The 27,294-nt window shown below is 47.0% G+C and overlaps 1 protein-coding gene and 1 pseudogene across 1 annotated transcript in view; both read left to right on the top strand.

Annotated features, from left to right (window-relative positions):
* Positions 1-27,294, top strand: part of ABCA4 (ATP binding cassette subfamily A member 4) — a 127,987-nt gene extending 100,693 nt beyond the window's left edge. Inside the window, exons 37-51 of the mRNA XM_057717913.1 lie at positions 2,006-2,121; positions 3,157-3,304; positions 10,733-10,856; positions 11,223-11,352; positions 13,742-13,862; positions 14,275-14,337; positions 15,379-15,485; positions 17,521-17,662; positions 20,344-20,478; positions 21,261-21,364; positions 21,451-21,543; positions 23,318-23,567; positions 24,850-24,936; positions 26,499-26,565; positions 26,934-27,294. Of these exons, the coding sequence (XP_057573896.1) occupies positions 2,006-2,121; positions 3,157-3,304; positions 10,733-10,856; positions 11,223-11,352; positions 13,742-13,862; positions 14,275-14,337; positions 15,379-15,485; positions 17,521-17,662; positions 20,344-20,478; positions 21,261-21,364; positions 21,451-21,543; positions 23,318-23,567; positions 24,850-24,936; positions 26,499-26,534 (1,656 nt within the window). The 3' untranslated portion in view covers positions 26,535-26,565; positions 26,934-27,294. The remainder of the gene's footprint in view (positions 1-2,005; positions 2,122-3,156; positions 3,305-10,732; positions 10,857-11,222; positions 11,353-13,741; positions 13,863-14,274; positions 14,338-15,378; positions 15,486-17,520; positions 17,663-20,343; positions 20,479-21,260; positions 21,365-21,450; positions 21,544-23,317; positions 23,568-24,849; positions 24,937-26,498; positions 26,566-26,933) is intronic.
* Positions 7,400-8,199, top strand: LOC130841685 (ras-like protein family member 12; annotated as a pseudogene).

Below are 27,294 nucleotides of genomic sequence, written 5' to 3'. Positions count from 1 at the left end.
ACACACCAGCATCTCCAGTGTGTACCTCCTATAAATGAGGACACACCCCATATGATCATGACACAACTGTCAATATCAGAAAACTAGCACTGATGCATCATTTCCATCTAATCCTCAGACTCCACTCAGGTTTTGTCAATGGCTCTAATAATACCTTTTATAGAAAAATATCTAGCTCAGAATCATGCACTGCATTTAGCTGTCCTGTCTCTTTAGTCTCCTTCAGCCTGGGATTGTTCCTCAGTCTTTCCTTGACCCTCATGACTTGATACTTATGAAGATCATAGGCCAGTTATTTTGCAGAAAGTCCGTTAATTTGGGTTTGCCTGATGTTTCCTCATGATTGGATTCAGGTCATGGCAGCAGTTTCACAAAGGGATGCTTTGTCCTGCTCACTGCATCCTATCAGGTAGCTTCTGATTTCAGTTTGTCCTATTACTGATGGTGGTCACTTCAGTCCCTTGATTAAGGTAGTGTCTGCTGAGCTTCTTCACTGCAAAGTTACTCTTTTCCCCTTATAATTAATAAGAACTTGGAGAGAAATGCTTTGAAGCTATGTAAATGCCCTGTTTGTTATCAGACTTTCCATTTATTCATACATTTATTTATGCCTGTATGGAGTCGTGGCTCCTGTGTTAATCAACAGATTACAATCTGATATCACTCTTACCGATTTTGGTGCTCAGATTATCCCCAGTATGGCCAGTGGGAGCCCCTCCAGGCTGGCTCCTGTGCCCTCTTCACTTGTGTCCCCACATTCCTTGAGTACCTCCACGTTCTCTGCCCAGCAAGATGTTCCTCCCCCCAGCCCTACCCTGGAATCAACCATCTGCCCAAGGAGCTCTGGTTCCTTCCAGGGGAAAATGTCCCTCAAAAAACCAAGATCTCAGTGTTAGATATGTTCACTGCCCCTGGGGTATCCATGGTCCCAGTCCTTCTCAGTGGAGAGAACTAGGTGAGATATGCATGTATATACATAGACATAACCACATTTACATCTATACTTCTCTATCTATACACTGAAGAAAATGGAACAAAACACTCACTAAAGACTTCCCTGGTGGTCCAGCAGTTAAGACTCTGCACTTTCACTGAAGCGGGGCATGGGTTCAATCCCTGGTGGGGGAACTAAGATCCCACATGGCACATGGCACAGCCAAAAAAGCAAGAACAATCAAAACACTCACTGAAACCACTAGTTCCAATCCAGCACCACAGTCTCCCTCTGGTTTTCTGTCTTTGCATATTTTTAACTCCCTTCTCCAAAAGTGGTCTCTATTGCCCCTGACTCATCTACCTCCCTGAGCAATACACCTGTATGTAATAAGTCCCCCATCTCTGCCCTCACCCGCTCCCTGTGTGGACACCCTCCACCCCCCACATGCAGGTCCTCTTCATGCTGCTCTGGCTCTGATATCCTGAAGCAGATCAGCCCCCGTAAGGACACCCTCCTGACCCCACTGGGGCTCCAGTACCCCACACCAGTCGACTCCCATGGATGCCCTTCTCAGGTTCTCATTCTGCTTGGGACCACTCTGACTCCTCCCCTACTCCCACTGTGACCGCCCACATTTCCCTGTCCAGCCTGATGGGTTTAGGACTTAATTCAGTAAGAAGTGAAGGGAGGAAGTAATGTGAGGCCAAGGATTATCCTTTAAGGTTTTTCTGGATTCTAGAGACAGAGACATGCTTAGAAGGTAGAATCAACAGGATTTTGAGATCAATGAGAAAGGGAGAAGGAGAGATCAGGCAGAATTTTATAATTCATTCTTTCAGAAGATACAGACCGAAGGTTCCCTTCAGATACAGTAGGGAAATGTGGGTGAGGTGGAGTAGGAAGACGAAGGGCAACTTAACATATGTTTGCTAGCCAAGGACAGTTTCGACACAGAGAATCAGAATCCCAAAACATACATGCTGGAGGACCTGGCCCAGCCCTTGCTGCAGAACAGGAAGCAGAGGTGCAGAGAGGTTAAGTGCCTTCCTCCCCTCTTCTCTCCTCGAGATGAATTACACTGTGAGCGCTGCACTGGTGGTGGGCATCTTCATCGGGTTCCAGAAGAAAGCCTACACGTCTTCAGACAACCTTCCAGCCCTGGTCGCACTGCTCATGCTGTATGGGTGAGTTGTGTGGGCCATCAGCTAATGTTGCCAAGGGGAAGCCAGGGGAGGAGCCTCCTCTTCTGACAGAGAACCAGGGTTTCCAGTGCCACGGTCAGCTTGCAGCTCCTGGCAGGGTCTGTGGCTGCTGACCAGGAATCTGTCCGGCTTCTGTTTCTGACTCCATGCGCAGAGGTATTCCTGCAGCCCAGTCCACTCAGGAGCAACAGAGACACCCCCACATGGCTTGAATCTTAATCTTCTTCCACTCAAACTGTGACCTGACCAAAGTCTGAGAATCTGTCACTCCCCAGTTCCCCACTCAGCTCTGACTCTCATTCACCTGTGGCTGCTCTGTCCATCTCAGTGTCTCCTGTACCAGCCAAGAGTTATTTGCACATGGAAGACTGCAGCTGAAAAGTTGTTCCTGGGTCGGAGCCAGAGGATAACACAGGGATTAAATCTAATAGAATTATAGAGCATGCAACTTTACATCCAGGCCCACCATTTTCTATATAAATCACTGTGGACAAGTAATTCACCCCATTTGGGCCTCAGTTTCCTCATCTGTAAAATGGAGATCATGATACCTGGCCCTACCTGCCAGAGCAATGGTCTCTCTCCATTCTTCTCTCTTGGAAATAGAGAAATCAGGAACCAGCGGGACTGTGACACGTCAACTCCAGTGAACTATAAATATGAGCCTGTTGGGATCTCAGCCCAGCTTTGCTCATCCAGACTAGTGTGGGAAGCATTGCAGGGTAGGGGACGATCCTATGTGTTGTGTAAGGCTTTATAATTTACAAAGTACATTCACAGCTACTATCTCATTTCCTCCTCACAAAAGCTCCATGAGGAAGTCGAGGAAGGCATTGTTATCTCCATTCAAAGATGGAGAGCAAAGACCAAGGGAAGAAGTATAGCTTTGTTTCCCCCAGAACTCTCACCAGTTCAAACATACCACCGCATGTGAGAGGGGAATGCATTATATCTAGGGGTACAGTAGATGGAATGGAAGTTGGAGCTCCATCCACTGAGTTGTGTCATTTCACACAGATGGGCAGTTATCCCCATGATGTACCCAGCATCCTTCCTGTTTGATGTCCCCAGCACAGCCTACGTGGCCTTGTCTTGTGCTAATCTGTTCATCGGCATCAACAGCAGTGCCATCACCTTCATCTTGGAATTATTTGAGAACAACCGGGTAAGCATGAGTTTCTTGGATTCTTTGTTTGATTATTAGGATACTAGAGAGTGTGTGATGGTCAAGCAGAGCCAGAGGCAGGTACTGTGTCTGTACAATCTTAGTGTACAAATGAATGTTGCTTCCTCCTGTCCTTCATCTCTCCCTCCTTCCCTTCCTTCTTTCCTTTCTTTTTTTCTGTAAGTTCCTTGTTCATTTGTGTGCTCTGAGTATCACGGTTTCCTGAGCCCTTTCTGCAAGTTATAAATGATCTTTCATAATCCAAAGATTTTAGATCTTCTTACTTCTTCAAGAAGGTTTCCTTGGGGACTTTGGGTGTTAGGTTTTACACACGCACACACACACACACACAGAGGTATGTGTGTATGATTTCAAAATTTAAAAAGAATAGAAAGGCTTACAAAGAAGACTCTCCTTCCTGCTCCTCTTTCCCACTCACCTAGTTCCCTTCTCCAGATGCAACCTTTCATTTGAGTTTTTTATGTGTTCTGGAGACATATAAGCAAATACATATATAATTTTTCTCCCAATTTCTTACACATATTGCAACAGAGTAACATATACTATTCTACATGAAAATTAATCCTGAGGGTTAGGAATTTGTTGCGCTGAGTGACTTATTTTTATGAGCTATGAAGTTCAGTTGTCTCATTCACACGCCCCAGACTTCTCCTTGCCGAGAAAGAACTGAGCAGAATGAATCCTAAAAACAATGGTAGTGGCTACAGGGCTGTCATTGCTCCCTCTCTCAGCCCCCTGTGTCTGAGCCCTGGCCATGGCTGTCCTGGTAACATTCCCAGGGATTGGTGGGCTCTCCCGTGCACGTGTCCCCAGTGCTTCTTTAGACTTTCCCTCTCTCAGAAGGTCTTTGAAGTTGAGAGGGTGAGCACCAGCCAGTGCATCTGCACAGCCGTCTTGCGGCACCTGTCCCACTTCTGCCTCCGGGCCTGCTGGGAGGATCCAAGGCAAATCTGCACTAACGCCCCAGCCCCAGAGCCTCCTGAGAGTGACTCTTTCCCTGACCTTGCCAGGCTTTCGGTGGCCACTAAGCAAGAAGCAAAACCCCATCTGTCCCATGACTGATAAAAAATGTACCACCAAGTGCCTCCCATCAGGAAGCACCCAGGAGCCTCCTAGACAGCTTCCTCCACAAGAGGGCAGATAGCACAATCAAGCAGTATCAGCACTATTTCATCTTGTGCAACTGAAAATCACAGCCACAGAAAGACACAGAAAATGAAAAGGCAAAAGACTTTGTACCAGGTGAAGGGACAAGATAAAACACCAGAAAAACAGCTAAATGAAGAGGAGATAGGCACTCTTCTGGAAAAAGAATTCAGAATAATGATGGTGAAGATGATCCAGGACTTTGAAAAAAGATTGGATGCAAAGATCGAAAAGTTGCAAGAAAAGTTTACCAAAGACCTAGAAGAATTAAAGAACAAACAAACAGAGATATGCAACACAATAACTGAAATGAGAACTACACTAGAAGGAACCAATAGCAGATTAACTGAGGCAGAAGGACGAATAAGTGACCTGGAAGACAGAATGGTGATAATCACTGATGCAGAAAAGAATAAAGAAAAAAGAATGGAAAGAACTGAAGACAGCCTAAGAGACCTCTGGGACAATGTTAAATGCACCAACATTCGCATTATAGGGGTCCCAGAAGGAGAAGAGAGAGAGAAAGGACCTGAGAAAATACTGGAAGAGATTCTAGTTGAAAACTTCCCTAACATGGGAAAGGAAATAGCTACCCAAGTGCAGGAAGTGCAGAGAGTCCCAGGCAGGATAAACCCAAGGAGAAACACGTCAAGACATATAGTAGTCAAATTGACAAAAATTAAAGACAGAGAAAAGTTATTAAAAGCAACAAGGGAAAAATGACAAATAACATACGAGGGAACTCCCATAAGGGTAACAGCTGATTTCTCAGCAGAAACTCTACAAGCCAGAAGGGAGTGGCACGATATATTTAAAGTGATGACAGGGAAGAACCTACAACCAAGAATACTCTACCCAGCAAGGATCTCATTCGGATTCGATGGAGAAATCAAAAGCTTTACAGACAAGCAACAGCTAAGAGAATTCAGGACCACCAAACCAGCCTTACAACAAATGCTAAAGGATCTTCTCTAAGTGGGAAACATAAGAGAAGAAAAGGACCTACAAAAACAAAAACAAAACAATTAAGAAAATGGTAATAGGAGCATACATATCGATAATTACTTGAATGTAAATGGACTAAATGCCCCAACCAAAAGACACAGACTGGCTGAATGGATACAAAAACAAGACCCATATATATGCTATCTCCAAGAGAGTCACTTCAGACCTAGGGACACATACAGACTGAAAGTGAGGGGATGGAAAAAGATATTCCATGCACATGGAAATCAAAAGAAAGCTGGAGTAGTGATACTCCTATCAGATAAAATAGACTTTAAAATAAAAAATGTTCCAAGAGACAAGAAAGGGCACTACATAAAGATTGAGGGATCAATCCAAGAAGAAGAGATAACAATTATAAATATATATACACCCAATATAGGAGCACCTCCATACATAAGGCAAATGCTAACAACTATGAAAGAGGAAATCGACAGTAACACAATCATAGTGGGGGACTTTAACACCCCACTTACACCAATGGACAGATCATCCAGACAGAAAATTAATAAGGAAACACAAGCTTTAAATGACGCAATAGATCAGCTTGATTTAATAGATATCTTTAGGACATTACATCCAAAAACAGCAGATTACACATTCTTCTCAAGTGCACATGGGACATTCTCCAGGATAGATCACATTTTGGGTCATAAATCAAACCTTGGTAAATTCAAGAAAATTGAAATTGTATCAAGCATCTTTTCTGACCACAACGCTATGAGATTAGAAATCAATTACAGGAAAAAAACTGTAAAAAACACAAACACATGGAGGCTAAACAGTACGCTACTAAATAACCAACAGATCACTGAAGAAATCAAAGAGGAAATCAAAAAATACCTAGAGACAAATGACAATGAAAACACAATGATCCAAAACCTATGGGATGCAGCAAAGGCAGTTCTAAGAGGGAAGTTTATAGCAATACAAAAAAAAAGAAAAAAAGAAAAAAAAAATGTACCACATCACAGTCAGACCCGAGAAGGGAGGTAGATGAGAACACAGACTCCACCGCTGGCCAGAGCATCCTGGAAGACTGAAAATGCTGCTCTTCAGAGCTGTTTTTGTCACAGGCTCACAGTTTACTAAGTCTTAAGAGAGTGTGTTATTTCAGGATAAATAGCTTAAAGCAACTCAAAACATCCTCCCTCCTGTTGGCTGCACTCTTTTAGCCAAAAGGTACTGAGTGTACCCCCTCCCCTGCATAAAAAAGCTGGTTGCTTTCACCTAAATTGTAGAATAGACAGATGCTGCAGAAATTCCTAGTATCCCACAGGAGGCTCCCAATGTCCCAGAGGCATCCACTAGGTGAGTACCATGTGATGGATATGCTGATATAAACCAGTGTGGCCCCAGGAACTCCCCTTCCAGTCAGGAAATGACCTGCGCACCAAGTTAGAAACTGACATAAACCACGGTACGTGACATTCCATAAGACAGAGTGTGGCAGAACATCAAAGGAGCAAGACAGAAAACACTACAGACCAGAGTGGATCAAAAGAGCTGGACTGCAGGGCTCCAGAGGATCTTGGTAGAGGAATTGCATTTGAGCCTGGCCTGGAATAAGTAGAATTTTATTAGCCCATTTAATAAACAGTGAAGTACCTGCTATGAGCTAATCATGTGTAAAGTATTTACCAAGGACACGAAAATGATTTGGACCCAGGTCCTGTTCTCTGGGGACAACTGACTAGTGCAGAAAATAAGCAGGTAAAAAGGTAATTAATCAGGGCAACGTGCCAGTCTGGCCGGGCCACGGGAACGCAGCCCGCCAGGCGTGGGGTCCGGGATGCTGATGTCGACGCTGCCGCCAGGCCCACGCGCCAGGGCGCCCGCAGCTCGCTGCCGAGGGCCCCGACGGGCGGGCACGCTGCTCAGGGCCCTTCAGCCAGGACCCGTGTCCCTCTCCGTAGCCTCTCCATGTCCTCGGCGTTCGGGAAACCCCGCGCGGGCGGCGGGCCACAGAGCGCGCCCCTAGAGGTCAATTTGGCCATCCTGGGGCGCCACGGGGCTGGCAAGTCCACCCTGACCTTGAAGTTTCTGACCAGGAGGTTTAACATCGAATACGATCCCAACTCGGAGCATACCTACAGCTCCGAGGAGACCGTGGACCACCAGCCTGTCCACTTGAGGGTATGGACACTGCAGACCTGGACGCCCCCAGGAACTGTGAGCGCTACCTGAACTGGGCCCATGCCTTCCTGGTGGCGTACAGCGTCGACAGCCGCCAGAGCTTCGAGGGCAGCGGCACCTACCTGGAGCTGCTCGCTCTGCACGCACAGGAGACCCAGTGCAGCTACCCCACTCCACTGCTGGGCAACAGGCTGCACATGGCCCAGTACAGGCAGGTCACCCAGGCAGAGGGCACGGCCTTGGCAGGCAGGTTCGGGTGCCTGTTTTTCGAGGTCTCTGCCTGCCTGGACTTCGAGCACGTGCAGCATGTCTTCCACGAGGCAGTACGGGAGGCGCGGCGGGAGCTGGAGAAGAACTCCCTGGCCAGGCCCCTCTTCATCTCCGGGGAGAGGGCCCCGCATCACCAGACCCCACTCCTGGCCCGCCACGGGCTGGCCAGCTTCACCTTCAACACACTTTCTACCGCCAGCCTGAAGGAGATGCCCGCCGTGATCCAGGCCAAGCTGGTCACCGTAAAGTCATCCCGGGCTCAGAGCAAGTGCAAGGCACCCACCCTGACACTGTTGAAGGGCTTCAAGATCTTCTGAGGGCCCCCGCTCAGGATCCCAGGCTTGGCACTGGGCAGCCTGCAGGACAGGGGCTGGCTTCTCACCACCGGCTTCCCTTCTGATGGAACAGTCCTCACCCTCTGGCGGGCAGCTGACTCCTCCTCCAGCACCAGGCAGTGTCCCTGACACCCAGTTCACTGTAGGAGCAGTAGGAACAGGAAGGAATGCTGCTCCTGTGCCCTCCAGGCCTTGGTTTCCATGGTAGCCACTGCGTCCCCTCACCTTGAAGGAAACAGCCACTGTGACAACGCAGAGACCTGGGGTCAGCCTGACGTGGAAGAGAATTGCTGCATCCATCATGGTGCCATCGCCCCTTCCTGCTCCAGCTACAGACAGGCCTGCTGTGGCCCCTAGTGGACGGCTCTGGGTGGACAGTTTCAGGAGGCCCTGGGGGGGGGGGGGGGGGGGGCGGGGCGCTGAGAGCATCCTGCCCTGAGGTCCCAGCACCTCCTGGTGGACAGGAAGGTCAGGGCAGCTGCAGGTTTTGGAGGGCCGGACCTTGGCCCTCCCTTTGTCTTCTGACCTCACAGAATCCCCAGGCAACAAACCCCACAGTTTATCCAAGTAAAATATAGTTGAAATAATCCTACAGGACAGCCTGTGAGAAGCAACAGTGTCCCAGGAAGGCCTACTTCCAGTACTTTGCTTCTCAATGAGGGTAGAGGGAGAGGGCTGCAGGTAGGCCAGTGTAGGGAGCCTCCAGTGTGTTTTCACCAGGAGGCAGGGCCCCCATATTTTCCAACCTTAAATCAAGGACTCTGTCCACAGGCCCTCAGGACTAGCCTTCTCAAGTTTACTGATCAGAGCTGCAGAACAAAGTCATTCTGTCCAGTGACAATCACCCAGGACTCCAGGGAGCCCACAACTGTCTGTATCAGACATCCAGTAGGGAGAAACACAGTATTCTGTTTGTAGTCTGGTGCAGCAGGACCTACTACCCTTGGTAATGGGTCTGCGTGTTCAAAGTCCATTTTTGTAAGATAGAACCTAAAGCGTTTTTGGTTCATAAAGCCAATTTTTGCATAAATTATTTGGGGTTGCCACCACAGCTTATGCTGCAACATGGTGGCTCCGACACGGGATCAGGATACTCCTTGGGGATCCCACGGTTAGCAAGAGCAGGGTCTCAGAGGCAGGGAGTGTCGTAGTTTTCTAGCTCTGTTTACCACAGGGCCCCTGGCCCAAAACAAGTCTTTCTAGGACCCTCAGCAGATCAGCAGGTAAAGGAGAGGGCTGTGGTGGGGGAAGGGACGGAGAGGGGATTCTGGGCCCAGAATCCTGCCCCTTCCTCACTCAGCCCTTCCAGGCGCTTGGATTGCAAACAATAGCTCTTGCCCAGGCTTCAGCCACATTCTACAGATGGAGAAGCCGAGGTCAGAGGGAGGCTGTGAACTCCTCAAGACCACGTGAGGAGTCCTGGCCAGGCTTCGTGACCCACAGGCTGGCTCTGGATTTTGCACTTTTGCTCTAAGCCGCTTGTGTGTGGACCACCACCGTTTAAACGAACTATGCAATTCCAACTGCCCACATCCGGAAACATTTTAATAAAACGGTTTTGTTCATAATAATAAAAAAAAAATCATGGCAATGTGGTAAGTCCTGTAAAAGAGGATTGGATATTTTACCATGGGAATCTGGAAAGGCTTATAAGAGAGGGCTTATTCGAGCTAGCTTTCTAAAGGAGGGCAGGAATCTGCCAGAGAGCAGGAGGGAAAAGAGCATTCTTTCCAGCTAATAGCAATGGTTAATAGAGGCTGCAAGTGCAGAGGCCTAGAGGCAAAAGAGCATAGTGCCTTCCGGGAAGAGTGTGGGGGGCCCGTGGGGAGGAGTAGGTAGAAGATGAGGTAATGTAAACAAAAGTGCAGAGGCTAGAGAGGAAGGCAGTTGTACGGCAGGGATGGATCACAAAAGTGGGTCAGCCTCACCTCCTCCGCGTCCCCTCTGCCTGACGCTGACACTCAAGGCTAAGGCAGAAAGCACCTTCTACCACCTGAAGACAGGTCCCCCCAACTCAACCCGGACACCAGGGAGAGTCTCCAGCCATCTTTTCTGCTGGTGACAGTCTCAGACAGCCATAGCTGTCCTGTAGGAGCTGAGAAGCAGAGCTAGAAGATGCTCAGGGCCCCTCTCCTTTGTTACAAGCTAGGCTAAGATATTGCCAGTGACAGAGCCTCAGCCCCCAGCGTGGCTCACAGCTGTATCAGAGGAGACAGAGCTGGGGCCACACCCCCAGCAGCTGCTGCATCTCCTGGTAACAAAAGCTGTGGAGGGTTCCTGTGTAATTTCAAAGTAAGTCTGCAGTGAAAGCTCCCCAAGCAGGCTGCCAGCTGGAAGCACCTCCTGTGAGTATTCCAAAACTTCCTATCTGCTTGACAAATCCCTCTGGTAGCCAGTCTGGCTGCAGGCCTTCCCCTGGTCCTGGTCCATGAGGAAATCCAGGCCCCACCTCGCTCAGGAGGGGGCAGCCAGACTTGGCCTCCATCGCTGACTGTCCTGCTTTTCTGTATTTCAGACGCTGCTCAGGTTCAGTGCCATGCTGAGGAAGCTGCTCATTGTCTTCCCCCACTTCTGCCTGGGCCGGAGCCTCATTGACCTGGCACTGAGCCAGGCTGTGACAGACGTCTATGCCCGGTTTGGTGGGTAGCAGTCATGTGACCCTGGATCCTCCAAGGCCGGGAGGGCTGCCATGGGGGTTCCTATGACAGACCTGCAGCCTGGGCTGGAGCTGGGGGCGCCTAGTTGGTCTGGGATTTTCCTAACACTAGAAGGAAAATCATGGAAAATCTTTCCATGGCTGAGGAGCCTAGGAGCGGTCAAGTGCAGTTCCTACTCTTCCCTGCTCTGACTTGAGGAACCAATATGAGACTCAGGTTTGGCTCTGACTTAATCCCTTGCATAAGGCCTAGTCCAGCTGAGCCTAGTGTTGTAACTAGGACTTTCAGGACAGCTGGGCGGCTAAATGGACTTAACTCCTGTCAATTTCCGGTGGCCTCCATCCCCAGGTGAGGAGCACTCTTCAAATCCGTTCCAGTGGGACCTGATTGGGAAGAACCTGGTTGCCATGGCAGTAGAAGGGGTGGTGTACTTCCTCCTGACCCTCCTCATCCAGTACCAATTCTTCTTCAGCCGATGGTATGCTCACGCCGCTGCCCTGGGGGTACCACGGCCAGCTCCTAGTGTCTATCAGGCAGAGAACCTGACTCACATCCATGTGGTCATCTCTTTCCTCATGAGCACCACTCCATTAAGTTTTTTATGCTCTCAAAGCCTGGCCTGTTCTGAATAATACAAAGAGAGAGACATTAAAATAGGCACATTAGAATTTGTGCCTATTTAAAGTTTAAAAAGTTAAACTTTAAAGTGTTTAAAATATGCTATTAATTTCAATCACTAATATTTAATCCCATTCATTTAATAAACAGATAGTCATATTAAATTGGATCATAGAATTGCAAATGATAATGATTCATTGGTATCCAGAGCACTGGGAAACAGATTTAAGCATTCATGAGAAAATAGACAAAGCAGGCGCCTTTGCTAATTAGAGATTTGCAAGTAGGGACAGGGTAGGGAAGGAAGGGAGTAGATGGGGGTGACATTCGAGGTGCAGGCAGCCAGGTACAGTGTGGGGGGTGGGCTGGGCCAGTGATTGTGACCCCTGGTTGGGGAAGAAGGGTGTTGGCTGCCAACCCTGACGCGGCCCTGCTGTGCTTTTCTTCCCATGCTCTTGCCCGAGACCGTGCCTCATTCTGAAGTGGGCGCTCAGGTTTCCAGAAGGCAGCCCCCTCTGCAACCCAGGCTGATATTTACTGGGCTCAGCCCAGAGGCCCAGACTGTGGATCACTGGGCACTCAGAGCAAGCTTTCCTGGACAGTGTTTGCCTCATCCTCTCATCCTCTCAGGCTGAATGTGGTCACATATAAGTAAAGATTCAGAGGACTTGTTTTTAGGTTTTGATCCACAGGGAATTGAGTTATTGGAAAGAGACTGAATGAGGTAATAGGTGTCAACCCTTAGAATGAAATAGCATGACCAGAAAGTGGTTCTAGTATGGGAGACACTGTGAGGAGTCGTTGTCCATGGAACCCTCAGCCCTTGCAGGCCCCCCTCTGCAGCTTTGGCCACATCTTTAGGAGGCCTGGGGTGGGAGAGGGGCAGGAGGTATTTACTAAAACAGACTTATTAGCTTCAAACTCTGGTGTCAACACAATTGAGTGCATCCTGCTGCATTAGGCTGGAAAGAGGACCGGAGAAGCATTCCACAGTCTCTGGCTTCAAGAAGACAGCCATGCCCATGATACTGAGAAGCAACCACAAAAAGAGAGGAAGGAGAGGGAGGAAGAACAAGTGCTTTTGGTAGAGGACATGCCCGCATGTGGGGAGTCCAGGATGGCTGTGAAAGGAGAGGGATAGGGGGATGAGAGATGGGCCTGGAGAGGGAGGCAGAGCCAGATCATGAAATGCCCCTTCACCTTGGTGAGGACTTCAAATTCAAGGCTGAGGGCAGCAGAAAGCTGTCAGGGTGTTTTAATCAGGGGAATGACATGATCTGCCGAGGTTAGAAGCAGAGAGACCAGACAGGAGTTCACTTTGGCACCCAGGCAAGCGATTGTGGTAGCCTGGAAAGGAATGGGGCATTAGGAGATGGATTAAAAGAATTGGATAAATAGTAGGAAGTTTGTTAGACAGTACTTAGCAATGAACTGGATATGGCCAGGGAGGGAGGAAGGAAAGCATGTAGGTCAAGGTGTTCAGGGAGGGTTTCAGAGAAGAGGCTGTGTTTTTAAGGACAGGGAGGATTCTGCTCCACAGGGCAGGAGAATGAGAACACTGAGCCACTGGAAATGCCTGCAGGGGCTGGGAGCTGGGATAGGCTAGCATGGGCTGGGGACCACGGGTAGATCAAATGATTGGTGGAGGAGTTAGTCCAAGAGAGAAATGGGAGAGCTGGTGGGAAGGGTAGGTGGGGTCTGACTGCAGGGCTCTGGGATTCCCGCTGAGGAGTTAGGGCTTTAACCTACAGCTGATGGAGAACTATGGTTGGAGACATGAGATAACCTGATGGACTAAAAGAAGTAGGAGGCTCAGGTGCTAGTAACTATCATACATGAAGGGTTTTATCATGATAACAGCTGCTAGGTTTTGAGTCTTGACTCTGTGCCAGACACTATGCTAAGTTCATCTTCACCACAATCCCACGAGGCAGACGCCCTCACCACCCCCTCCCTATCTTATGGTTGAAGGAGGCCAGGTTTGGAGAGGGTTGGTGATGTGCCCAAAGTCACATATAGGAGGCCAGGACTGGAGCCCAGGGCAGACCCTGGGCTCGAGCACTTGCCCTCTCTGCCTAATGCCTAACGCCTCTCCTGCAGGGAGTCAAGAACTCTTACGAGAGTTCAAGCCTTAGGGTGTGGAAGGCCAGGCTGGGGCAGAAGCCAGGGAATGGGAAGAAGGTAAGATGAAAAGAGCAGTGCCAAGGATGCTGTACACCAGCCCACTCTGTCCTCTTTTCTTCCTCTAGGACTACTGAGCCCGCTAAGGAGCCCATCATAGATGAAGATGATGATGTGGCTGAAGAAAGACAAAGAATTCTTAGTGGAGGAAATAAAACTGATATCTTAAGGCTAAATGAACTAACCAAGGTAAGGGAATAGATGTAGGCGTGTTAGTTTGGAGGTGCCAGTTGGACCAGAGAAGGCACCATGTTGTGATTTGCCTTCTGTAGAATAAGCGAAATGCAAGCAATTCCTTTCCCTAATTTTATGTGAGGTTGTCATCTCTGTGTTATAACTTGCCTTCCGAGAACACTCAATGCACTTTCCCTAGCATTCATCTTGGGCACTGACAAAGGGCCTCAGTGAGAGCTACTTCAGCTGAGCCCCACTAATCTTTCTCCATCTCCGCACAGGGGGTCAGCTTCAAGACTCAGTGCTCACAGCACCACTCTGCACATTCGTGTCAACATGTAACCTTCGCCTAAACCATCCTTTGCTCTCTAGCCCTCCCCACTTAACCCTCTCTCAGTCTTCAGTTCGCTTTCTCTGGATCTTACAGATTTATTCAGGCACCTCCAGCCCAGCGGTGGACAGGCTATGTGTGGGAGTCCGCCCTGGAGAGGTGGGTACTCTGCATGCCCGTGTGAAAGGACCTCAGAAAGTCAGCTCCTGTGCATGTCTCTGGTCTCCTCCCAAGCAGAGCTGGCCAATAGACAAAGCAGAAGCCACCACAGGTCATTCTAATTTTCTAGCAGCCATGTGAAAAAAGTAAAAACAGGTGAAATTAATCTTAATCATTAATTTTAGTCCGTGTATCTGAAATAGTATCACTTCAACATGTAATTCATATAAAGCATTATTTATGAGATATTTTACATTTTTTTGTTATTGTTCTAAGTCTTCAAAATCTAGTGAGTGTTTTACCTTATAGGACATGTAGATACATTTCAAGTGCTCAGTAGCCACTGTCAAGGAGGAAAAATTCTCCTTCCTACTATTCCCTTAGGTTCAGGGGCTGGGGCTTTGTCAACTTGTCTGACAAAAGATGGATGAACAAGAGAAAAACAAAGAGAAGTTTGTTAGCATGTGTACCGTACATACACAGGGGAGATGACTACCCCAAAGGGGTGGTTAGAACTTGGGCTTACACAGCATCTTAGCAAAGGAACAGTACATTTTTAGGGAAGTTACGAGACAACGGGACTTACAGTTTCTAGGGTGGCAAGTTATAGGAAGGCAAATGTATGGTTAACTAATGGTAGATAAGGGCTAGTTAGTAAAGTTTGCTATATATTATAGATTCTTCAGGTGTCATCTCCAGGCTGGTAAGAGTCTAAAGTTGTCTCCAGTGATTAACTTTTGTCCATCTTGGTAGAGGGGAAAGAGAAACACCTTGTAAATGTATGCCCTGCTTAGAGGCAAATAAGGGGAAGGCAGAGAGCTTTTCGTATATCTGCTTCTTTTCATTTGCCTTCAGCTCAAAATCATCTCTCATGCCAAAGTGGCACGTCCTGCTACCTTATACCATACACGGCTAGTGACCTCCATAAAGGCAGCACGGGCCTAAAATGCCTCCCCCCACCCCACGCACTTGCCCTAGTGCCTGACACTCCAGACCCTCTTGGGCTCTAGGGCCAGGCCAATTCTGTGTGTTCTCCCTCAGTGCTTTGGCCTCCTGGGAGTGAATGGAGCTGGCAAAACAACCACATTCAAGATGCTCACTGGGGACACCACAGTGACCTCAGGGGATGCCACTGTCGCAGGCAAGAGGTAAGTATCTTCCTCAGCCTGTCTCAGGGTGTCTCTCCCAGGTCGTGAGCCATGTCCTCGTCCCACCATGGGGAGGGTAAGCACTGACCCTGTATCTGAGAGCAGCTCCAAGAGCCTGAAAGATCTGTGCGGAGCGGTGGACCTCCCAGCAAACATGGTCCAAAAAGTCTAAGACATAGTCTCTCTGGAAAATTGGGTTGAGTTGTGATTGTTAAGAGATTCCTCCATTAGCATGAATTCTAGGAAAGTTCTGGGAAGCACCAAATCAGTGGTTCTTAGTCTTTTGTGGGTCATGAGCATATGACCCTTTGATCATCTGATGAACATGTGCACCTTCTTCCTATAAAAATACACCATTGTTTCCCGTTACCTCTCTTCATACATTCTTTGTACTTTTGAGGAATTTACAGAGCCCTGAAGCACGTTTATGACCTACAGGAACCCCAGGGCCCCAGGTTAAGAGCCTCTGTTATGAAGCATCCTTTCTCTGGGTCAAGTTTCTAGATGGGGGCTGGTTCAAGGGCCCTCAAAGGTCTTCATCTGCATTGGCTATTTCTGTGTCAATGCTTGGCTTTGCAGGCCAAGGTTCCTCTATAAAGGGAGAACTGGTATGTGCCCTCGGATTCTGGGAGGGTGCCTTCTGCTCTCTGAAATAAGGAGCCTGGAAACAGACTGGTCATCAACAGAATAGCATGGAGGACATGAACTGACACTTGTCTGCCTCTTTCCAGGCTGCCCCTTGAACAGCAGAGCTCACACACATTAGATGTGCCCAGAGAAACTCTCCGCCCTGGTTTATGAGTGAAGTTGGGCACTGCTGACATCTAACCAGCTTCTGCTTGACTGGGGAAAGCCATCCTCAGCGTGGCCCAGTGCTCACCGGGCAGGGAGAGTCCTGAGCATTTTTCACTGGCTCACATAGGGTGAATTTGGTTCCCCAGCCTTCCCCAGCCATCCCTGCTGGTCTAGAGCAAAGGATGGCAGGGAAATGGCAGGGGTGGAGCCATGGCTGGGTCTATCTCATCTTCAGATCTAGCTTAGCCTGCAACCAAGCAAATGACTTCATGATGGTAACAGAAGGGAAGAGGGTAGAGAGTGGAGGGCAGGGGAATGTAATAGGATTTACCGTGAAACGTCAAGTTATAGTCCAAGTGAGACACAGTCAGATGCCCAGAAAGTAAAACCAAGACAGAAGCTAGAAAGAACATATAGGTTTAAGACACAGGATTGGGGTTCTTCAGTGGAGTAGTTCTTGTGAATTTGGTGAAGTACCCTCCTTGCTTCCTCGGGTGGTTTTAATTGGCCCATCCATACCTAAGTAGTTTTTGTCATAGTGGGGAACTACATGGCCTCTGTCTGTCTCATCCTATTGCATCCATCCTTTGTTCGTAGACCCTAAGCTGTAAGAGAAGGGGGAAAGAAATTAGACTAGTCTATGGATAGTTTATTTTTTCATCAAGGCAATATATTTTCTAGTGGGAGAGAATATATTGGTCAAAGGAAGTTGATAGGACTCAATTCATTTCATCTCTTCATCTCTTCTGCCAGCCTCTTGCTCTGGGTGGTGATCTGATTGGTTCCTCTTTCATTGGCTGTATCTCTGCTACTAAATACCAATGGAGAAATTTACTTCCATTGGGAAGCATACATCTTCTCTATCTACTTTCCAAATGCTTGAAAGGGATCAAAAACCAAAAACCACTGGTCATTTTGTTACATTTGATCTGTCCTTTGTTTTTACGAGGTGATGCAATCCAAAATTATAGCTGACTTTGGGTAACAGGTATTCAGTTTATCCTAGACAGGTAAACTTGGGAGAATCTGATTGGATTCAAAGCTCAGAACTCCTGGAGTTTATCAGCTTCTAACTAAAGAGCCCCTGCTCTGATTCCTAAATGTCGTGCACATTTCTAAGGCAAAATGGGAGAAGAGAAGAGGCAGCTTTCTTATCTTATTGGCAGAAACTCCTCCAGCCCTAGATCTCTGGTCATCTACTTTGTGAAGGAAACCTGCTAACTGCATTTTCTTCTTGCAGTATTTTAACCAATATTTCTGACATCCATCAAAGTATGGGCTACTGTCCTCAGTTTGATGCAATCGATGACCTGCTTACAGGGCGAGAACATCTTTACCTTTATGCCCGACTTCGAGGTATACCAGCAGAGGAAATCAAGAGGGTAAATAAACATGGTTTGTTGTGGCCACTCAAGAACCTATCTCACGAGAATGCATTTATTTAGAGATGGGAATGCTGGACCATGCTATCCAATTATTCATTCAACAAATGCTCAACTGAGTGTCTGCTATGTGCCAAGCACTGTTCTGGAAGATAAGGGTATAGCAGTGAACAAAACAGACCAAAAAAATCCTGCCCTAATATCTGACAAAATGATATACACATTCACCCTTTGACCCAGCAATGCCACTTCTGGGCATTTGCCCTAAAGGCACACCTCACGCAGTACAAAATGCCTATGTAAAAGGTTATTCACTGCATTTTACTCATAAAATATTGGAAATTAGCTAAATGTTCAGGCACAGGAAATTGGCTGAATAACTTGTGATAAATGCATACAATAAGGTCATGTGCAGCTATAAAAAAAAGCAAAAACAAAAATAAAGAAAATCTCTGTGAACTGATATGTTTTTTTCTAGGAGATATTAAGTGAAAAAAGCAAAATGCAAAAGAACACGTGGAATGCTACTTTTTAGTGTAAGAAAATAGGAAAAATAAAAAAGTATAAATATGTTTGCTTATCTTTAGAAACAGAAACAAGGGAGGATAAACTGGAAAACAATGAATGTGGTGGTTGGCAAGAGGGAAACGGGGTGACAGGGAAATGGGAGGGAACAACACTTCTCTCAGGATATTTTTTTGTATAGTTTAAACTTTTGGAAGCATGTTAGTGTTCTCCATATTCAAAAAATAAGACTAAATCAATAAGAATTGGAAAGAGATGAAAATGAAAACAGAAAATCCTAACACTGAAAGCAAACTAAAACCAATTAATCCAATTTTACTTCAAGGGAAAGTAATAATCATACGGAAGGGGAGAAAAAGAACTAATACAAATAGCTGATGACACCGTATTTGACTGTATATCCTCAGTCTTGGGCAGGTGGAGCAAAGAGAAGGAACTATAAACAAATTATGAGCTCTTTTCAGTTGATTTGTTTTTTATAGCAGCATGGGCAAAGCACTTCTGAAACAATTTTACATGTTCTATAGGACTGAGTCAATGAATAAATGTGTTTATGTCATTTGGAGCCAGAATTGTCAGTGTGGGAGAAAGGACACACAAATATGAAAAGGGGGAAAGCAAGAGAGAACCCCATGTGTATATATATATATACATATATATATATATACACTTTGATAATTTTTAAGAATAAAATATATACATTTTATTCTTAAAAATTATCAAAGTCATAAAAGACAGGTAATGGCAGAGAGAGGCTATGGAGATGCTCCTGATCACAGGAGGCTAAGTAGACACAGTGACAATAATGGACACTAGACTGCAGCCTGTACTGGAGAGAAATCAATGCTGGAAAGGACATTATTGGGTGAATCGGCAAAACCAGACTGTGAAGGGTAAAAATCTAGATAAAAGTATCATGACAATGATAAATTTACTGACAATCATATTTGTACTGTGGTTATGTAAGAGAATGTCTCTATTCTTAGGAAATAGACCCTGAAGTATTAAGGAATGAAGAGCCAAGTATAACTGATCCTCAAATGAGTCTGAAAACATTGTGTGTGTGTGTGTGTGTGTGTGTGTGTGTGTGTGTGTGTGTGTGTGTGTGTATTTTTTGTGAGTGTAAGAGAAGGAGAGAGGAAAAATAGAGACTGAGTCTATGAGTGTTCTTTGCACTATTCTTATTCTTGCACAATTCTGTCAGTTGGGAACTATTCCAAATAAAAAGTGAAAAATAGAGCTTATATTCTAGTGGAAGGGACAGACACTAAAAAGATAAACAAGTAAAATATACAATACATTTGAGAGTAAAAAGTCCCTAGGGGAAAAATAAAGCAGGGGAGAATTGTGAGGTTTGCACTTTTACGTAGCGTAGCCCAGGGACAGCTTCACAGAGGAAGTGACTTCTGGGTGAAGACCTGAGTGAGCCATGTGGAAGAACATTCCAGGGACAGATGCAGAAGGCATGGTGGGCCTGTCTCGGCGACCTCCCTAGTTTTCCTTCTGTGTGTGCGCGCGTGCACACGCGCGCGCGTGCACACACACACACACACACACACACACATTGTATCCTCTATCATAGTTTACTGTTGAGTTCCCCTAAAGCACTGTTATAATCTGTCATTATTCTGTGTATTTCTGTTGTCTGTCTCCACTACCCTTCATCCATCTGTGAGCACAGGAGCCATGGCCATGTTCTCCATTATTCTCCAGCTCCCAGTATAGTTCCTGGCTCATAGAAGGTGCTCAATAAGTATATATCAGATGCAATACAAGACTTCAGGTGTGACCGTGATGAAGGGTGGTATTCACAGGTCTGGGACCCACCATCTTTTTAAACAGACCCCAGGACTCTTCCTCTTCCACTCCTAGCCGTAGTCCAGGACACTGGGTGAGAAGCATTGTTCTGCTCTTGTAAAGCTGAAGGCCATTTCTCAGGGGGCTGCACCCAACGGGTGTGGAGCAGACCAAACCACAGCAGAAGCACACATGTAAGGCCCAGAGTGGAAAGGAGCCCTTGAAGGCCACAAGCCAGCAGGTGGTCCTCTTTCAGCCTAACTGCTGTGAGACCTGGGAGCCCACGATTTTGAGTTGGTGGAGGTTTGGGGTGTTTGCTTGTTTGTTTTTCCCAAATGAGATTTCTTTCTCTTCCCTAGGTGACAAACTGGAGTCTTCAGAGCCTGGGCCTGTCTCTCTACGCAGACCGCCTGGCCGGCACCTACAGTGGAGGCAATAAGCGGAAACTCTCCACAGCCATTGCACTAATAGGCTGCCCACCGTTGGTGCTACTGGTGAGGACCACCGGGACCACCAAAGGGTTTGCAAGAGCCAAGTGCTGCATCTCTGTGGTTGGGTCAGCAGGTTTAGAAAATGCAGCAGTCTGTTGTCATCTGGGTTGCTCTGTACTCTGCTCATTTTGAGCAAATCAGCGCAGTGTTTGGTTCACAGGTCTTGGAGGGAACTAGAGTCACAGCACATTCTCACTCTGAGTTCCTGGGAAGCCTCTCGTGGGGCTGCAGGCGCCAGCAGGGAAGTTCAGCCCCTCTGCAGAATGTCAGTGATTGGTCAAAAATTATTACTGCCTGAGGAGGCCTGTGTGGGATCCTAATTGAACAGGAGCACTGGCCTGGAGCAAAGGCTCTTGTGGCTCTCACCGAAGCTGGACTTGTCCAGGCCTGAGGCCCCCGTACCCATGCAGTCTGGGGTTTATGAGGGCATGACCTTGGAGAGACCCTGAAAAGTCACCTGAGCTATCTTCCTGTCTCCTCGCAAACATATATAGAGAATTTTTTTCTTTTGTTAAGATAATTCTATCATGGCCTTAATTAACCTTAACCCATTCATGGGCTGAAATGAGTCTAGAGGTGTACCTGACGTTCCTTCACGCTCCTGACTCACCTCCTGCTTTCCACACCCTGTGCTGGCTTCCGCGGATCTTGCCCCACTGGGGAGTGACTTTGTGCATTGTCTGCCCGAGAGCAGAGCGGCTCAGAGGGTGTCAGCCCAGGAGGGTGCAGGAGCCAAGGGAGGCTGGCTCCCAGCCCGGTCCCCTGCCCTCTCTGCCTCCCCACAGGACGAGCCCACCACAGGCATGGACCCCCAGGCGCGCCGCATGCTGTGGAACACCATCACGAGCATCCTCAGAGAAGGCAGAGCTGTGGTCCTCACTTCCCACAGGCAAGAGATTCCCGGGGGCTGGGGTGGGGCAGGAGGGTGATGGAGTCCCGTCCTCCCAGCCCTCACCTGCTCTTCCCCACCCCCAGCATGGAGGAGTGCGAGGCCCTGTGTACCCGGCTGGCCATCATGGTGAAGGGCGCCTTTCAGTGTCTGGGCACCATTCAGCACCTCAAGTACAAGTAAGGCTCTGGTGGGGGATTGCCTTTGTTACCTTCTGGGGAGAGGGGGGAGTCAACCATGCCCTATGCTCTTTTCTGACATGTGCGAGAGTCCTGCTGCCCCTCATCCCACAGGCAGAGGTGTCTGGGCCTCATTCTGCAGCAGCAGATGGAGAAAGCCATTGTGCTGACTGTAACTCCTCTCTAATGATCTAACTGCCTGTGACTGAAGGCTCACCCAGTCTCCAGATGGGGATTTTGATCGGGGCAAATGCAGAGCCCAGTTGGGATGAGGGAGGGTCACTGCCACTGCCTCGTTATCCCACCACTTATCCCAACAGATCCAGAACCCATGACCTATTTAGTAAGAGTCCACAACCAATGTAGGAATGATTTGAAGGCCAAACAGCCTGAGCGATCAGTTTTCCTTTCTGGCATGTCGTATGCTTTTGAGTTTGAGAAACAACCATGTATTATATGACAAACCAGCAATGCCAATAATCTTCAGCAGGATTATCCTGTTCTTGTAAATTGTAAACTTCAGTAAATAATGTGTTATTATTAATAGTTTGTGTGCCAAAGCTGACAATCACTTAAAATGAGATTTTGATAATAACGCCATACTCCCTTGCCTTCTGATATGCTTTATAAACTAGGAATGGTGGACTGCTAGGTATCACTCACTTATCAAACACTTTTTGAGAGTCCAGAACAGAAATGTCACCGTGCCAGCTGGTGAAAGGAAGAGCACATAACCTACCTCACCTATGCCGAGATGCTTCACCTTGATGTCTCCAGGGAACGTCTTGCACAGTACACATCATGCTTCCTACACATCATAGAAATGGTTGAGAGGAAGGTCTAGTAGATTAGCTGCATTTGGGCATTTGACTCATGATATCTTGAGCAACTACAGCTTGGACACAGCACAGATATCTAGGGGGACTTCAGCAAGTGAGGCCACCAGACCTGTGTCATCAACTCCCAGCGTCCACCTGCTGGAGACATAGACGCTCCCTACTCCTTTCTCTCTCACTCCTCAATGTCCCCATGGGAGAGTAGGTGAGAGGGAATGTTCCCGCATGGAGGACGGTCAGTTTTCTGAGGCTGAAAGGTAAAGGCATTAATTTTATTGTAAAGGGGAACAACCCTTGTCGATGGAGGGAGCCCGGAAATAAGTATACCCTGATATAAGTGTGAGGGGAAGCCAGCTGGCCATGCACTCACTCTGGTGGACCATTTTATGGTCCACATGCAGGTGACCTGATGAGGGAAGGAGGTGAGCACTGATGGCCCTGGCCATGGCATCTCCATTTGTTCTGGAAGCTTCCCCAGAGAAGCACTGCCTTCCCAAGTCTTTGCTCCCACCAGCCAGTCTTTTAAAGGGCCAGGCAGTCTTTCCACCACCGAATAGCACTGGCCCCACACACCTTCATGGACAGCCTGTGATCTCCGCACAGGGCTCAGGCTACCCTTGACTTCAGGAAGTATGTTAAAGGGAAATGCCCACGTGTTCAAGAGGTGGACACAGGAAGCTGTCACACAGGTCTGGAGCCTGTGTCCTGTGCCTGTGCCCACTTTCACCACATAGGCATTTAGACTTCTAAAAACTATTATCAAACTACTTCTCCAGGAACCATTGTGGCCCTTCTACTCCTAGTTTTAAATATGTACACAAGGTCTAGAGGACGGGCCTTTAATCCTCAGTATTTTTGATGAGTCCAGTCCTCATTTCAGGGTTGCTGTAGACCCAACTGCTAACAGGCCTGTACCACACCACTGGTGCATCCTCCAGGTTTGGAGATGGCTACATCGTCACGATGAAAATCAAATCCCCAAAGGATGACTTGCTTCCCGACCTGAGCCCCGTGGTGCAGTTCTTCCAGGGGAACTTCCCAGGCAGCGTGCAGAGGGAGAGGCATTACAACATGCTGCAGGTCCAGGTCTCCTCCTCCTCCCTGGCCAGGATCTTCCGGCTGCTCGTCTCCCACAGGGACAGCCTGCTCATCGAGGAGTACTCGGTCACGCAGACCACGCTGGACCAGGCAAGGCCAAGAGGGGGGCTGTGCAGAGGCTGGGCTGGCATCCACACGAGAGCGAGGCAGGACATGCCCAAGTTCCCACACTCTAGTCCCTCTGTCCATTAGTGCTAAACTTGGAATATCAGAAATTGTTTTCTAACAGTACTGCCGTCATGAGCAGACGTTGTTGACGTTTTTACAGCATCCTTACCCACGACACTATGATGTTACTTCACCTTCCTGGTTTGTGGGGGTGGCCCTTTTTTTCTTTTCAAATCAACGCTACAGATGCTTAATTTAAATACAATAGAATACACCCATTTAAAGAGAACAATTCAGTGAGTTTTGATAAATGTGCGTGCCATGTGTCAGGGTTTTTTTAACATGATGACTTTTTATTGTGATAAAAAATATATATCAAAAATATATATTATAACTAATGATTTTAAGTGGCATTACATTTCAGTGGCATTAAGTATATTCACACTGTGGTGCAACCATCACCACCATCCATCTCCAGAAATTTTTCATCCTCCCAAACTGAAACTCTATATGCATCAAGCAATAACTCCCCAGTAATCACTCCCCCAGCCACTGGTAACCACTGTTCTACTTTCTGTTGACTACTCCACCTACCTCATATAAGTGGAATCATACAGTATTTGTCCTTTTGTGTGTAGCTTATTTCAGTTAACATAAAGCCCTCAAGGTAAATCCATGTCATAGCACGGGTCAGAATAGCCTTCCTTGTTAAGGTTGAATAATATTCAATTGTATGTATATACCATGTTTTGTTCATTCACTCATGTATACATTTGTTTCTGGGTTTTATTGGTTTTTGTTTGTTTTTTAAATAAACATCCTTAAGGACTATTCAGTAAAGCAGCGGAAATAGGCCAGTCTCTGTTTGCCCTTTGAGGAGCTGACTCCCCAGCACCTTCTTGTCAACGTAAGCAGATGACAGGAGTCAGTCGCACTGCACACTGAATAGAGAATAGAAAAGTGAAGAGATCAGCTCCTGTTCTCCTCGTTTTGTTTTTTTAAGTTATTTCCTTAGAGGTTTATGAGGATACCTGAGAATCTAGCTGAGAATCTGCCTTGCCTTGTTGACCTTTTAATCCTCCCGCGGGCACTCCTTTGCCTTAGCTCACAATTCTAAGAAAAAGCCTTGTGCCCTAAGAGGGACACAAGCTGCTCCAGCAGGGCTGTAGTTAACCGTGGAAAACAGAAAGCAAAGTGGGTGGGTAGGTGGAGGGTGCTGTTTTCTGGAAACATCTACCTACTCTTGCTCTTCTCTTGCCTCCAGGTATTTGTGAACTTTGCTAAACAGCAGACTGAAATTTACGACCTCCCTTTGCACCCTCGAGCTGCTGGAGCCAGCCGACAGGCCAAGGTACCCCTGCTACCCCTTCCCCGCCCACTGCTTGAGGCAGACTCTCGGCTCAGGGACCCAACTGGTCCACTGGCCCTGAGGGGCCCCGAGGCCCATATATGGCTCCTGCAGAGACCCCCGCATATACCAGACCCCCACCTCCTCCCTGCCACTTCTCACCCATTCTGTGCTGAAGGACTTTTCAATTGGGAGTTGTGTAAGTTCCTTTTATAATCAGGAAATGGATGGTATGGGAGGGCATTTTTGAAAAGAACTTTCCCACAGAGTTTTGCTTACAGCAAAACAAAAACAAAAACCACTTGGAGTTTGGAAATAAGCAAGGAAGATAAAAGAGAATATTAAAATATTTAGGTTGTTGAAATAATTGACATATATGTCTGGTCATATGTTTGAGTTTCAAAGGAAGGAAATTAACTGGTACTCATTTCAATGGTGGACTCATTTGGTTAGAGGAAGAGGTATAGTCTGTTTTATGAAGAGGGCTCTTTGTTCTTTATAAAAATATCAAGATGATGAAGGAAGAAACAATAGAAGGTATGTATCCTGGTCTGTGATAATTCTTGGGATAGGTGCCTCCAGGTTCCTGCCCTGACACAGCACCCCATGCAAGGAGCACATTCATCCTGGATCCCTAGGAAGAGAATAAGAGAGATCTGGAGGAAGTACTAGAGGAGGTACCAGGATCCAGGTGCCTTGGCCTAATCCTGGGATGTTAAAGGGTCAAATTAACTCAGCCATCCTCTCCTGACTTTCCTGGAGAGTAAATCAAATAAAATCAAGCATTTTTTCAATAAGCAAAGAGCACAAAGCCTTATTCCCCATAAAGTTCTCATTCCTCCCACCAGTTTCTTGATTGCAAGAAAAACCAAGTACAGGTAATGATTGAAACACTCATTTCCAAGGCACAGCTCGTGATGAATTTTTCCCCTTTCTCTTGACCAGTAGAGACCTAATGGCTACTTGGCAAAGCTGACTTTGCCCAGAAATGCCTAAGTTAAGGCACCTGTCCAGGGAAAGTTAGTTTTGCTGAGATTTTCCAGCCACTCTTTCCCATTTATAAATCTCATAGTTACTGTTTACACCAGTAGAAAATTATTCTTTGAAAGCCACTTGCAGTTACAAAACCTTTTTATAACTTAGAATACAAACCTGAGTAGCAAGAGTGTTTCCTAGAACTACCTAGGATCTCCACACCCACACCTGGCACATGTCCTCTTAAAGGGCTAATACCAGGTCATCTCTGGGCCTGACAAGGGGCACTCATAATCTGTGACTTGCAGCAGTTAATTCCAAACTTTCCCCCCTTATTGGACGTGACCATTTCTCTATTTTGTCTGTCACATTTTAGCATACACATATTAGAAAACCTACTGCAACATTTACTAAATTGGTATATTTCTATAATAAATTTGATTCAAAACCTAACTCTGTGTGACATACCACCTTTATAAAGGTTTGCAAAAGTCCCTTTGCATACATTGTACATAAATAATTGTCATGAAACAAATAGTAATAATGTTTTTGTTTACATTATCCCACTTTAAAACAATTTTCCTCTGTAGGAAGTGGACAAAGGCAATTCTGCACCTCAAGGATGACCTAAATGATGACTTCTGGGCTTTTAAGACAGTAAGAACATAATAACTCTCTTGGGCTAAAAAATAAACCAAAAGGCACCGTAGGAAATGGTACAGAGGGCATAGCTGACATACATGTCGGCATGTACTTCATAGGGTGGGCGGTGGGGGGCATCTGGATTGTAGAGTCAGAGGGACCTGCAGGGTCATCAGCTCCAACCTTTACAGTCAAGGAAACAAGCATACACTGTAAGCTTGGGTGGTCTGATAGACTTCAGTGCCCTCAGCTGAGCTTCCTTCAGAGCTTGCCTCACAGCTATTTGACTTAAAATCTAAAAGCCATCGCACCATCTCTTCAGAAAACTGAGATGAGGAGAGTCCCTCTGATCTCCTTCTACCCTGCTCACGTTTCCGCTGCAGCTGGAAAGGAACTCTGGGAGGCTGCAAGTGCAGGAGTGTTGCCATATGGTGGATCAGTCGGACCAGCCAGCATAAGGAACCCCTGGGCAGCAGAAACAAACACGTGTGAGGCACACAGCAAATTCCAAACAGGGGCTCATTCAGAAGGAAACCAGAACTGACTTGCTCACCTGGAACACCTGATGGTGAAACCGGCCCAGCCAAATGAGTTACAAAATGCTTTTCAACTAAACCACAGAAGTAGAAATCTCAGTCCATCTTCCTAGTGGCTGTGGCCTCTACACTGCTCTCATTTCAAGTGGATCTGCTTTTTCTGTGTGTATGTGTGTGTATTTTATCTTTAAGAAGAAAATAAAATGCA

This window comes from Hippopotamus amphibius, chromosome 1 (assembly GCF_030028045.1).
Source record: "Hippopotamus amphibius kiboko isolate mHipAmp2 chromosome 1, mHipAmp2.hap2, whole genome shotgun sequence".
NCBI classification, from domain to species: domain Eukaryota; kingdom Metazoa; phylum Chordata; class Mammalia; order Artiodactyla; family Hippopotamidae; genus Hippopotamus; species Hippopotamus amphibius.
This window is presented reverse-complemented; position numbering and strand designations above follow the sequence as displayed.